The sequence below is a fragment of the Saccopteryx leptura genome, chromosome 2 (assembly GCF_036850995.1).
Source record: "Saccopteryx leptura isolate mSacLep1 chromosome 2, mSacLep1_pri_phased_curated, whole genome shotgun sequence".
NCBI classification, from domain to species: domain Eukaryota; kingdom Metazoa; phylum Chordata; class Mammalia; order Chiroptera; family Emballonuridae; genus Saccopteryx; species Saccopteryx leptura.
In genome coordinates this window covers 141,824,274-141,838,897 of record NC_089504.1, presented here as the reverse complement: position 1 = coordinate 141,838,897, position 14,624 = coordinate 141,824,274, and the positions used below count along the sequence as shown (strand labels likewise).

General features: G+C 36.7%; 1 protein-coding gene across 1 annotated transcript in view; it reads right to left on the bottom strand.

Moving 5' to 3' along the window:
- Positions 1 to 3,435: 3,435 nt before the first annotated feature.
- LOC136391575 (mucin-19-like) overlaps positions 3,436 to 14,624 on the bottom strand; it is a 46,672-nt gene continuing 35,483 nt past the window's right edge. The window contains exons 35-41 of the mRNA XM_066363326.1: positions 12,462 to 12,500; positions 11,006 to 11,104; positions 10,656 to 10,730; positions 8,746 to 8,841; positions 8,422 to 8,520; positions 7,757 to 7,834; positions 3,436 to 3,566 (exon numbers count right to left, since the gene is read on the bottom strand). Of these exons, the coding sequence (XP_066219423.1) occupies positions 3,436 to 3,566; positions 7,757 to 7,834; positions 8,422 to 8,520; positions 8,746 to 8,841; positions 10,656 to 10,730; positions 11,006 to 11,104; positions 12,462 to 12,500 (617 nt within the window). The remainder of the gene's footprint in view (positions 3,567 to 7,756; positions 7,835 to 8,421; positions 8,521 to 8,745; positions 8,842 to 10,655; positions 10,731 to 11,005; positions 11,105 to 12,461; positions 12,501 to 14,624) is intronic.

Below are 14,624 nucleotides of genomic sequence, written 5' to 3'. Positions count from 1 at the left end.
TTTGGTGTGTATCCCTTTTCTCCCGATTCTGTTGTTCCTGGCAATGCAACTTCTGATCCAGTTGTCCCTGATCCTTCAGTGGTTACTGTAGGGGCTCCTGACACTTCAGCTGATGAACTTTTTGTCCCTGATGCTACTGATGACGGTTCATTTGTTCTGAACTCAGTATCAGATGGCACCGTGTTTCCTGGTCTCTGTGGTGATGTTGCTGTTATTTCTGATGCTCCTGTTGATGCTCCGGAAGTTGTTCCTGACCCTGTAGGTGCTGGTAGTGTTGTGGTCTCTGATCCTTCAGCTGACTGTCCAGTTGTTCCTATCAAAACATTTAGTAAAATATGTTGTTTTAAATAAAAAAATTTTCTTGTTAACCTAAGGGCTTATTCTGCTTTTATTCTACATTATTGTTTATGGTTCTTCACCTGTATAGCACCATCATTTTTTATATCTTTTATTATTTTACCATGTTAATTCTTTATAACTCTTTATTCATTTAACATTTTTGAATATTTTCTATATCATATAAATTCTTAGCAAGTTGTATTTCCTCATGTTATCATCAGAACAATCGTATGACTATAGTATTACTTTCTATTTTTAGTTTGTAAGGTAATGCTAATAAGAAGATAGCTGTTTGATCCCATAAACAATCCTAGTGGATGTGGGAAATATAAAGATAAATAAATAAATCCCTATTAAATCAACCAAATTCACAAACAAAGAAACCTCAAAGACAAATATAAAGAGAGGTTTTATTTAGTACCTAGGATTGTATTTTAGAGAGCCTCACTTGGAAAACCTTTTGAAATGATGCATTATAGTTTGCAGTCTGACAACAAGGGGCAGACAGCTACATATAACTCTGCGGAGATATCATCATAAGCAGAGCTCACAACTACTGCAAAAGCTATAAAGTTGAAATGGGCTACATACACTAGAGAAGTAGAGCGAGATGATGAATTTATATGTGTCATAGGAAGTTAGAGAGAAAACATTAGATAGTGAAGATGTATACATTGAATTGGGCAAGTTATTGTGAATCAGGAGGAAAATTGCACATTTTCTAAATGCAATGAAATATAATTTTATGCAAGGGAGTAAAAGATTTATATATATTTAAAATCCTTCTTTCTACTCTATAGAGAATATTTGTTAAATGGTGAGAAAGAGAAGTAGAGAAACAATTAAGAGATGATTTCAAGAAAGCAGACCATTCATGACTGCTTTGTGCTAGAGAAGCGATGAAGGAGATTGAGAACAGTGATGGGTCAGGATAGGTGTTAGAAACAGCATTAACAGGCTTTGTTTGTATTTGAGAAGTGAAAAATAAAATGAAGAGAGGCACCAATGATAACTCTAAATTTATTTCCTGTATAAACTGAGTCAGTAATGGTACCATTTATTGAAATGGAGAAGAGTGGGAGAACAGGTGTGGGTATAAAAGTAAATTTAAAAAACTTTTTTTTTAATTCTGTTTCGGTCATTTTAAGTCTGAGATGCCTATTCCACATCCAAGTTTAAATGTCCAGTTAGTAACTGAGTGTGAATCTAGAGTTCCAGAGAAGCTAAGAACGGAGACACATTTGAAAATTCACATCTCAAATGTCTTCAGAAGTTTCTTATACCTGACCTACTTCCTACGCAAACACCCCTACCTGGCTTGTTTTGTCTCTGATTACCAGAAGTTTCTCTATAAGCGCAATGTAAGGGAATATCTTCAGCCAAGTCAGATTCTACAGACTAGTTTGCTAACTACCAGCTAATACTCTGATTGCTTCTGAAACTTCAATTTTACTTTCACTCAATTCACTGAATTAATATTCTGTTTGAACTCTTGAAGCAATTAAGCCCACCACACCTCATATCCTGTCATCTTTTGGCACTGAGTAAAGCATAAATTTTGACTTTCTCTCTCATCTGTGACATTCTAATTTCATACCAGGCTTTTTCTCTTTTATTCTAAGCTTCTACTTCGTCCACAGCTCATTCTCTATTACTAGTATTTCTATCCTGTCCTCTGGAATCCACATTCAATAATTTTTAAAAATCTTCTATATGCTTAAGTGTTTTTTATGAAATGCTCCTTAGGACTTAACCAAATGGGACTAATTATGCAACAACCTAGCATAACCCAGAATGCTCTAGATCTGAAATCCTAATATCAAGAATTCCACTAAGAAACCAGAGAAGGATGGAAATGTTGTGTGCATGACTTCATGTTTCCAAAAAGCTCCACTACATGGGTTTAGCAGCAAATAGCCTACTTTCTCCTATATTTCCAATCCTTTCAAAAGGTTTTCTTTCACATGACCTGTTATTGTTTTATCTCATTGATAAGAATAATGCATTTTGATCCTTTACCAGACTAGGTGCTCCTATTCATTTTCTTGAATTGTTATTCACCAAATACCCACCAGATATTTATCAAGTCAGGTACTAAGGTAGGCAGTGGAAATGCCATTCATTGTAAACTAAAACAGGCAAAGTGGTAAGACATTGCTATAGTTGATACAAATTGATAAAATATGCCATGTCAGTGGCCTGTGTAGTAATCAAGATGACTGTGTAAAGAATCAACAATCTAGACCCTGTTCTGGCTCTACCACATACTCATCCTGTGACTGGAGTAAACACATTGAATTTTCATATTTAGAATTTGAGTGATCACTAATATACTGCCAATTGCACAGAGTGGTGATGTGGTTCAAGTAGGTAATTACATGTAAAAACATTTTTTCATTTTATACTTAGTGTACTTTTTTCTGGTTATCATTTTTTATTTTTACTAAAATGGATTAAGATGACTCACAAGTATTATACAAGGGTTAATGACTGCCTCATACCTATCTTTATTTTATCAATTAAATTGTACTCAATATATATAGTAAAAACTAAGGTACAGTAACTATTTTATTCTATCAATTACATTTTCAAGTATGTATTTTTGTCTGTTTGTGAGAAATATTTGCTGATCCTATTTATTTCCATATTCATTTATTTATTTATTTTTAGTCTGTATCTTTAGTCCTTTGAAATATTTAAGTATTATGAGGCACAGACATTGTTTAGTTTGGGGTGGTAACATCATTGCATGGCTCACATATTTCACTTATAGATGAGCTTTCAGCAAATGAGGTATTGTCATGTCTTTTTGCAAATTCTAATAAAGTAGATGTTTATAAACCAATGTGTAGAGAGGTTAGAAAACAAACTCTTTCCTAAATTTTTAGGCAATTCAGAAGCCAATATTATTTATTAAATTATTCTCAGACATGGAAAAAGCTGTTTATCAAGGTTCTAGATCATTTTTTGTTCAATTAAGAATTTATGAAAACTATGTTAATATTTTAAACCATGACATTTCCTAATACTAAAGAACCACAAAAATTTTCTAATACTAAATAAATATTTTATTGGATAGACTCTTATAAACAAGTTTCAACTCAGATTTTGTGACTTTTCTTGTTCAATTATCTCACCTAGCTTATTTGAAGAACTTGTCCCACTGCTGGGTGACTCAAGTGTACTTTTACCTCCACTGGTTATACCAGCTGATGTCCCAGGTACACCTGTTTTAAAGGAAAAAATAGAAAGAGCTCATTCACAGAATTTCTTAACTATGAGATAACCAATTCTGTCAAATTAACTTCCAACTGAAGATTACAGAAATGTCCATTTTTCAATATTGATAATTATTACTCCATATATATATTGTATTTTTCTGAAGCTGGAAACGGAGAGAGACAGTCAGACAGACTCCCGCATGCGCCCGACCAGGATCCATCCAGCACGCCCACCAGGGGCGATGCTCTGCCCCTCCGGGGCATCGCTCTGCCACGACCAGAGCCACTCTAGCGCCTGGGGCAGAGGCCAAGGAGCCATCCCCAGCGCCCGGGCCATCTTTGCTCCAATGGAGCCTCGGCTGCGGGAGGGGAAGAGAGAGACAGAGAGGAAGGAGGCGGGGGGTGGGGGTGGAGAAGCAAATGGGCGCTTCTCCTATGTGCCCTGGCCGGGAATCGAACCCGGGTCCCCCGCACGCCAGGCCGACGCTCTACCGCTGAGCCAACCGGCCAGGGCCATATATTTCAAAAATGTGCTTTGACATACATTTATTCATTATTTCATTGAATCCTCATTACAAACCCATGTCATAGATTATATTGCCCACCTTTGCAGATAAGAAAACTGAGGTTACAGAGGTTACCCCTTTAGCTTCTGTAGAGATAACTAGTTATTTTTATTCTTAGCTCTGTTAGTATAATGAACTATATTAATGAATCTTCTAATTTTGAAGAAACTCACTAAAAATTAATGGAAATTATTAAAAATTATCGTTGGATCCTAAATTCAACCATTTGTTTCTTGCTAATCAAACTCTTAAATTGATTTTTTTGTTTTTTATTTCTGTTTTGATTGTTAGAAAGATTATGTTTTTATAGTAATGTTTTTACATAATTCCATTTGTATCTGCACAGTTTTCATTTCTCTAGTTTCTATTGCTTCTCTGTGAGTAGCAATTAAATTAACCCTTAATTTCTTCTCTTCTCCTCTTCCTCTTCTGTATTTTCCAATTTAAATATTTTCTTTCTTAATGGTAATTCCTTTTTACTCTTTAATAAACTTAAGCTTCTCTTATTTAATCAAAAGCTTTAAATAATTTCACTCCTACCTGTTATCTAATCAATAAGCTTATTTCATCTTCCTTCTTATTCCTGTCATCTATGTATTTATTTATCTATCTACCACCTATTTATTAATGTTATAGTTTAACTTGGTCAAACATGTAACATTTATGTATTTTTCTTTTACCTTTATTTCTATATTTTTTTCTAGTATTTTCCATTCAGGGTGAAGCGCTGGTCTTCTGCAGTGAAACCTAGTTGATGCTATCTATGTTCTACTCCTGTGAAGCACCTCTCTCTACTTCTCTGTTTTCTGACATTCTCTGACCTAAACCTCACTTCCACTATAAGCCCCATCACCGTATTTCCTGGTCTTGAGAGTATTAGTCTTCTCTCCCCTCACCTCTCCCCCAAACGAGTAGGCTTAGGCTATGTTCTGATATTTTTGGTTTGTAGGGGGTTTGTATATATTGTAACATATGCAGCCACCCAACATTTCTCTGACTTTATATTTCTTTAACCTACTATTGGTCCTATTTAAATTCTATTCAAATCTAAGAGCATGGAAGCAAATTAAGGATTAGGTCCTAATTCAGATCATACCTAAGGGAGGTATGGGTGAGAACAGCTGAAAAGTCTGATCTAGACTTGTCTGACCACTCAGGACTGTGGGTCCAGTGCCTGGTCCCCAGGGTGCTGTCATCTCCAGCTCCAAATACTGCTCTACCCCCAGCATGGGTTTATTTTATAATGGAGTAAAAAATGTTAGTTGATTAAAATATAAAATTGATCATTTTATGAGGATGGCTTGTTTAAGAAAAAATAATTTAAGGAAGAGTGAGGCTTAATTCTCTCTGTTAAAAATAAGAGATTACTCCCTTTTCTTAAAGCATTTAATTGAGAAAATTTTTAATTTTAACTTCTCTCTGTGTGTCCTTGAAATTTATTTAGGTCTTTTAAAAAAACTTATAGTCATCTTACCATCATAATGACAAAGGAGTGTCTTTCTCAAGAACTTGGACACTGTCTCTTTGAAATGCAACCATTAAGAGAGATGTTTTCCTTATCTTTGTTTAGTTAAAAACTTTCTCCTGTCATCAAGATAAGACATTTATTTTTCATTGGAGACAACCAGTTAACTACCTGGTGAGTTTATAATAAACTATGTGCTATAAGTGGTGCTCTCGAGTCCCATCGCTTGAGAACCAATATTATTTTTCTTGAAAACACTATGTAATAAATTGTGTCTGCTTGGTGAGAAGTCTTTGCAATATGAGTCACATTCTAGTTCAACATTTATTCAATAATAAAACTGTTTTTCTTTATGGACAGTGTCTCTGGGTTGGGAGAATGTTTTTAATTCTAGTTCCCCAACACTTGAAATATGACTACTCTTTATTTCACTGAAATTAACTATATTCCTAAAATTTCATTCATCTTATATTTGTAGATTTGCTCAAGTTAAAGCATATCCATATAGTCAAGGAGTACTGATCATTATCATATTCTAACCAAAATAGAATATGCTGTTATTTTTAACCCCAACTAATCCATTCTCTTACTAGAATTTCCTTCTGAGTTCCCACTCTAACACTTGTCACTGAAAACTTCCTTGACATTGATTCTCTTCTGCCTTGCATGACTTTTGCCTTTGCATGTACATAAATACTCCTCTTACTCGAAAATCAAGTTCTAAGAGAATAAGTATCTTACTGTACTCTGCTCCTATGATCCCTGTGGCACCCAGCATGATGCAACACATAATAAATAGCTCTTAATTTATTTCTGATCTTCTTCAGTTTTAACACACAATTAATAGTAATTAAATCCCCCAGGAAACCTTGTCTCTGACAGAATTTGGAGTAAATAAATCACGTTTCTCTTGTCTAGATTTATTCTGATTATGTTCTTTTGGTCCCTGATGTTTCCAAAATCTTTTCACCAGCAGCTCCATGGTGGCTGCATTTTCCCCTCCAGTTGTTCCTCACAGAAAAAAACAGTGGTGCCCAGTCCACACTGGGATCAGCAGAGTTAGCAAATAAAAATACAGGACACCCAGTTAAATTTGGATTTCAGATAAACAACAACTATGACCCCATCACTGCATGGGACATATTTATACTAAAAAAAAAAAAAATTCTTATTGAGGTGAAACTTAAAATTTTAATGACATTTTGTGTTTTACCTGATAATTCTAATCTACTTAGATGGTTGTGTTGAAAATGCCCCTACAACCTATAATGATTTGTCCTAAAATTGTCGCCATTATTAGAGCCATAGCCATAAGTAAATTCACTTAAACTCTTTACAAGAACCTGGAGTCTCAATTACATTTACGACAGAGCCCCACCAAGGTGCCCAGGCGACCCTAGACCTTGCCTGCTGAGTTTCCTTTGGGGCTGGAACCAGCATTCTAGTTGTGTTGCTACTGCTGGTTCCAACAGGAATTCTAAGACTCTGCTGTAACACCTGATAAACAGTGTGCGGGGGCAGCATACACATTTTTGTGACAATCCAATACTGTATTACTTTTGAAGGGAAGCTTTGGAGACAGCAGGAAAACAAATTTTTTTCTTGAAAATGTCAATCATTTTCACACCATTTTACATCTTTTATTGGATGTTATTTGACTAACTTGAGTGACACCATCATAGTTCTGATTTAATATGATTCTTTTGGGGTTTTTTTGTTTTTTTGGTTTTCTTTGTTTGTTTTCTTCTTGTCCAAGTGAGAGGAGAGGGGATAGAGGGACAAAATCCCCTATGATCCCCAACCAGGATTCACTCAGCAACTCCCATCGGGGGCTGATGCTCTGCCCATCTGGGGCCATACTCTCAACAGAGCCATTTTCAGCACCTGAGGCAGAGGCTCCATGGAGCCATCCTCAGTGCCTGGGGCCAATGTGCTCAAATCAATCTAGTCAAGGTTGTGGGAGGGGAAGAGAAAGAGAGAGAGAAGTGGAAGGAGGAGGGGGTGGTATAAAAGCAGATTGTCACTGCTCCTGTGTGCCCTGACTAGGAATTAAACCCAGGACATCCACATGCTGGGCTGATGCTCTACCACTGAGCCAACTGGCCAGGGCCTAAATGATCCTTTTGGACAAAAGCCATAGCCTCTGAATGACATTCTCTACGCACCTAACGTGTCTTCTTCAGATGGCGTCAGTTCACTGCCTGATGCTGTAGTCACTTCACCAGTGGATGAAGCAGTTGTCCCTTTCAAAATAAACAATAAATATATATCATGATCTTTGGTTAAGCAGAACAGATTTTGCTGTTCTAGTCTTTCAAAGTACTTTCCATAGATTCATTCACAGTTACCCATTTCAAGTTCACTATTTCCAAAAATTAATCATAAGAATCACCTGGGCTGCTGCCTACTAAACATACAGAAACACAACCCAGGCTATTTATTGAAACCCACTTAAGACTTATAAAAAGTATTTGTGCCTGGACTCTTCCTCTAGGAGTTCTGATTCAATTCGTCTGTACAAGGCTCTTCAGTATGTATTTTCCTAAAACTTCTCTAGTCAATTTGATTTATAGCCAAGATAGCAAAGGATAACATGAGCCCCCCTCTAGACTCAGATCCTCAGAATTTCTAAGGCAGGAGTCTTGGAATCTGAAATATAATACTCTGTTCTAAGTCACCTCTGAGCCCATGTTAGAGAAACACTGCCATCAATGCAGGAATGGTGAAGTTGTGAATATGTGCATTTACTAATAACTGATAACTTAGTAGAAGCCTCTGATGACTTCCCTACTGTGAGTGAGAAGATGATTCAGATCCTCCATTTCCATACCTGCTCTGCCTCCCGAGGTTGTGCCTGGGGCAGTTGAGTCTCCAGTGGTGCTTTTGCTCCCAGGAGCTGTTGTAATGTCCTCAGATACTTCTGAGGTCCCTGACATGAGAGCAAGAAAGGGGCATTACTTCTAGGGCTGTAGGATTCTACATATCACTCTTCTACTTGACAAAATTGAGGTTTCTAATGTAAAAGAAACCTTAAAATGATCTCTAATATTTTTGCAGCTTCATGGTATAATATTACATATAGCTTAATGTTTAGTTCAACCTGTAAGATGTGCAGTACCATTTAATAGGCACTAAGGAGTACTTCCTGACTTGCCTCGTTTTCCCAGACTGGTTGCTCCTGTGCTTGGTTCTGTGGATGTCCTGTCTTCTATAGTTGGTATTGGTGGTGCCGTAGGGGCCCCACTTCCAGCTGAAAGAATATAACAATTTAAAAAATACCCTAAACAGAAATCCACTCATTTAGTCTTATTTATAAAAACCTCTGAAGCAGATATTGTTATTATTCCCATTTAAGACATTTGACCTTCTCCAGGTCACTCAGCTGGTTGGCAGCAGGTCCAGAAACCAAATCCAGGTACAGCCCCAAAGGTGAGCTTTGCTTCTCAAACAATCTGTGGTAAAAGAGCAATGCTGTACAATTTTCAAAGCCCTACATTGATGTTTTGGAAAAATGCCATGAAACTAGAGAAATACATATTTTTGTATTTGACGTATCATTATTACCCAAATAATTCTGATCCAGATTTTAGGAAATATAGACGAAGTGGTTATCACCCTAAAGTTTCAGTCAGTTCAGTGATCTAATTCAAATTAATCAGTTAATTTGTGCTGCTATAGATTCTGTCTTTTAACACATTATTTTTACGTACATTATATCTTATTCCAAAAAGTAAATAACATAAATTTTAATTTCTTAAAGGAAAATTAATTTAGAAAAACAAAATCAGATCATAAATTAGTTAATAAAGTCAGACTATGAATTAGTTAATAAAGGCATAAAGGGAAGTCCCATGCTTACTCTAAAGACATGTCTTTTAGTGGTATGTAAAGCAATTTTTAATGTATCCTAAAAGTAATCAGAACAATGGAAGGATTCTAAGTAGGAGTGACATGGCAACAGTTGTGTTTTCAGAAATCCATTCAGGCCAGTGGTATTGACTGAAGTGTAAATTGGGAGGGAACTGAAGAAAGAATAGAAATGTTCTCAACTTTGATAAGCACCAATTGCAAAAAGGGCTTGTTAAGTAATACACTACGCTGGGTTCCAATCTGAATGCTTCTGATTCTAGGATGGTGGACCCCAAAATTTGCATTTCTAAAATGTTCTCAGGAGATGCTGATGCTGTTGGTCTGGGAACCACACTTTGAACATCACTGTGTGTGTGTTTTTAACTTGAATTTATTGGGCTGACACTGGTTAACAAAATTATACAGGTTTCAGGTACACAGTTCTACAACACATCTCTGTATACCATATTGTGTGTTTACCCACCCCAAGCCAACTCTCCATTCCACCTCATTTATTCCCCATATACAACATAAAGTGAGCTAGGTGGACAACTGTAGAGACCAGATAGAAAATGTTTAACACCTGAGCAAAAGCAGAGCAAATGTGATGCACAGGAGAAAATGTAAAAGGTACCTATGTCAACTGATTGCATAAGAACAAGGGTAAATGTGGCTTGTTTGTTTAATCAAAATTATATATGCTTAAAGAATACCAATAATGTTTTATTTATGAAACCAACAAATAGTTGAAGTTTAGTCCACGATGCACAAGGGCAAACATATCCTCAATTGGCTTTGTTCTGGATGTATGCTCATATGCATATATCAGGGAATGCTGAAGCTATTATGGAGAAGGCTAAGGGTTCTGGGTTCTAATCCTGCTTCTGTAGCTTTGAAACCTTTTATTATTTTCTTCCTAATGGCAGTCAAGAGACTTACCTACCATGGTGCCAATGTGGATTAAGTTACATTATTTATTTGAGCACAATTCAGAAATTTTACTGTATCATAGAAATATATCACTAATATTTCATTAATATCTAAGGACTAATTATTGATTTTCTTTCAGAGTTATCCAGGTGACTGAGTGCTGACAAGGGACCCTTATTATCTAGAGCTATACTCAGGGGACAGTTGTTCCTTACTTGTAACAGAAGACTACTTGTGAAAAGAAGCTATGGAAAAAATAGCATTTGACTCATTTCTTCTTCTCACCTCCTCTGAGGCCCGTGTCACCTGTAATATTGTTTTGAGCTCCTGTGCTTGTACTTGTTGATGCTCCAGTGGTCCCTGATGAAGTTAAAGAAAAAAAGGTAAGAAAAGTCATGGGAACTTTCAACACTCCAGGTAAGGGGTGTGTATAATTGTGACAATCTGTTACCCTTTAAGAAGTCAACTCGTGAAAAAAACTAAAGACTACACTCTAATTACCTATAAAGAACACCTACCTCTGATGTTATACCTAAGTCAGCTATCTTTATTCTGTAAACTTATTGTACTGAGCAGCTTTGCCTGAAATGAGTTGTGTAGCCACGGCTGTGTGCTCAGTTCTGAACTTAATGTACCTGATATGCGCCAAGGACTGGTGAAGAGGGGACCCACTCCACCTGTCGTGCCTGCACTTTCAGCTGTGAAGGTGACGGGAAACGAAGTACTCGTAACGCCTGAGAAAAACAGAAAATGAACTCATCTCAGTATACTTGGACTTTTTAACCAATGGGCGACTTACCTGTCCGATCAATTCCTAGTATAGAAAATAGAATCAACAGCCCAGTGACTTTCTGCCTAGAGTTCCCTAAGATATTTTTCTAATATTAATTTTGAAGCTGGAGAGTTAATGCTCTTAAAAAATATCTTTAATACAAAATAGGTTTGTAAACTAGTTTAACAGCCACAAGAAGGAAGTCAAGTCACATCGCAGCTTGTTAACCATTATAGAAATTGCTCAGCCCAGGACCCACTAGATAAGTAGTCAAACAGCAGAAATATTATAATAACAGCATACAATGAGTAAGAGTCACGTGATGTACAGCTTTCACCCCTGCACACCACTGTGACCTTCGGATTTGCGTTATTAAGATGGTTTTCAGCCCACAAAGGGGAATGATCACCCCACAACAGCTTCACTGAAACTAGACTAGAAGATGAAGGAGGGAGCAGACAACTGAAAGACGAAAATTAACTGCTTACCTAATTAAGGACTGTCAGTGAGACCCACCACCCCAAACTCCTCAATCATGATTACGCATGATTTTTGCTCTATGAAACTTCTTGTCTGTATGCCGTCAGCGAGTTGGGATTTTGAGCACAAGCTCCCCTTCTCCTGGGTGGCACTGCTCCAATAAAATAGCTTATCTTCCCTGCAAACCCCGGTGTCAGTTCTCATTGAATTGCACACAGGTGGGCATGAACTCTCTTTTCTCTAGTTTGATTACACTTTCCCTTAAGATTTTCGTTTTGTCCTTGCTTTTTTTTTTTTTTTTTTTTAACAAAGTCATATTTTCGGCATCTATAATGGGGTCACACTAAGCCTTTTTACTTTTGTCTCAACAAGATTGCTCTCAAATAAACGGAGCCTAACCACACTGTCACTCAGGGATAATAGTAATAATGATGAAATAATAGCAAGAAATAGCTAATTGCTACTTTTATACTTACGACACCTAAAAGGAAAACTATATATTTTTAGATATATGTTCTCTCTCATCTTATATTTTTTTAAAAAGATTTTACTCTTGATATCATTTAGTACTGCTATAGATGCTGTATTTATGGGTAATAAGGAAGAAAATAAAGCTGGAAATCATATTATAATAGCCAGTCAATATAAAACTGGCCAAAAGAAAGTTAAATTTATTTTTAAAAAGTTTAAAATCCACAGGAAAAGCCCAGTCAACTATATACTTGTTTGTAATATTTTTTCAAAAGTCAAATTCTCATATAAATTTTCTTCTTAGAAACCCAAAGTTACTAATAATTGACCATTTTTAACACGTAAAAATCAAGAGTTAATATACTAACCTGTAGTAAACGGTTCAATGGGGAGAGTTGGAGTTGTTCCTGATAAGCAAAAGATAAATGATGTGACTTTTTCTGACCTCAAGGCAAAATGTAAAAAGACTGATCTCTTGTTAGGTTTTAATAGATAGTAGTTTGAAATATAGTTAGTGTTGAAAGTAATATAAATTTTTAATTTTATTTTTAAATAGTGACAGTATAACATACTTTCTAACGCATGCGAGAGTCTCTGAAATGCAGAGTAAATGAAATAAATACACAGGGCGGCGGGGGCAAAAGAAGGTTTATAGTTGTGAGTACACACACCACCGAGTTTATTCTTGAATTATTATTTATTTACTAGTAATTGTATTATTCATTATTATTAAACTCTTTTGCTCACTCCTGCATATTAACAATGACAAAGTTAAGTCTTTGTTAAGCAGAGGCTGTTTGTTTGTTTTTTGACTTCCCTGTAATTCTGGTGATCTGTGCCTCCAATATTTTTCTACAAAGTAGCATTTAGTTTATAAGGGAGAGTGAGGAAAAGGAGAAATACATTTTAGGATTATTTTATGACTTAATAAAGCAGGTTCGTGGAGATAAATCTGAAGTTCCCAAGAAACTCCTGAAGAAAGAGGTCGTTCTTACCTTTGCATTTCCATTGCCTAACTTATAGGAAGAAATGTGGTGGGAGTTTATCAAATGTTTGTTGAGAGAGGTCTGTGGACTTAAAAGTAAGCCTATATTTATTGTTGGCTTTCATAAATAATTGAGTCACCTCTCTTCTGTATTTTGGTCTTAATTTCCATTGAATATTTCTGGAAATCTATTGTTTATGTGATGATGTCCCTTAACTTTTTTTTTTTTTTTTGTATTTTTCTGAAGCTGAAAACGGGGAGGCAGTCAGACAGACTCCCGCATGCGCCCAACCGGGATCCACCTGGCATGCCCAACAGGGGGCGATGCTCTGCCCATCTGGGGCGTTGCTCTGTTGCAACCAGAGCCATTCTAGCACCTGAAGCAGAGGCCACAGAGCCACCCTCAGCGCCCGGGGCAACTTTGCTCCAATGGAGCCTTGGCTGTGGGAGGGGAAGAGAACTTCTCAATCTCTTTATTTGATCTTCACTGGTTTCCCCCACGCTGGCCTCATTTCAGTCTTTCACGTCTGCTAATTTCTACTTCCCTGTACCTGGAACACGGTTTCTCTTTTTTTTGTCTCCTTAAATATGTGTTATTCAGTTCTCACCTCAATCATCTGTACTTCAGCCTTTTCTGATTATATTGACTTAATCAAATCCTGGCTCTAACCCATCCACCAACATTTTAGGTTTTCGTAATTACTTGATTAATAGCCATCTTCTTGGCTAAACTATAGGTTTTATGAATGGAGAAAGCATGTCTATTTTAACTCACCTTTATGTCTCTAATTATATCAGAGTGCTCTGCACATAATAGATGCTTGGTAAGTATTTGTCAACAGAATGAATGAATGAACACATGAATGAATGAGATAAAAGTATTGTAACTATTCTACGTCTGAAGACTTGGACTCAGATAAGTGAAGTAATTTGTTCAGGAACACTGCTGGTCAATGAAAAAGCTGGGACACAGTACCTAGGATTGTGACCCATAAAGTTTTGTTTTGTTCTTTTTGTTTTTATTTGTTTGTTTGTTTTTAGCAAGAGAGACACAGAGAAAGAGAGCGAGAGAGAGATAGGAAGAAAGAGAGATGAGATGAAAAGTATCAACTCATAGCTTCAGCACCTTAGTTGTTCATTGGTTGCTTTCTCATATGTGCTTTGACCCACGGGGGCTCCAGACAAGCCAGAGACCCCTTGCTCAAGCCAGCAACCTTGAGCACAGGCCAGTGGCCATGGGGTCATGTCTATGATCCCACAATCAAGCCAGCAACCTCACGTTCAAGCTGGTGACTTTGTGCTCAAGCCTGATGAGCCCACGCTCAAGCTGGAGACCTCGAGGTCTCAAACCTGGGTGCATCCCAGGTCGATGCTCTATCCACTGGTCAGGCCATAAGCTTTTTATGTAGTGGTGCCTTTATGTATAATGCATCACCTCTTGTAGTATTTGTTCTTTATTACCCAGTTACCATATTAATGGTAATATAAATTAGACCAAAAATTATAAAGTATATCAAATACATAATAAAATATCATATCTCCTCTG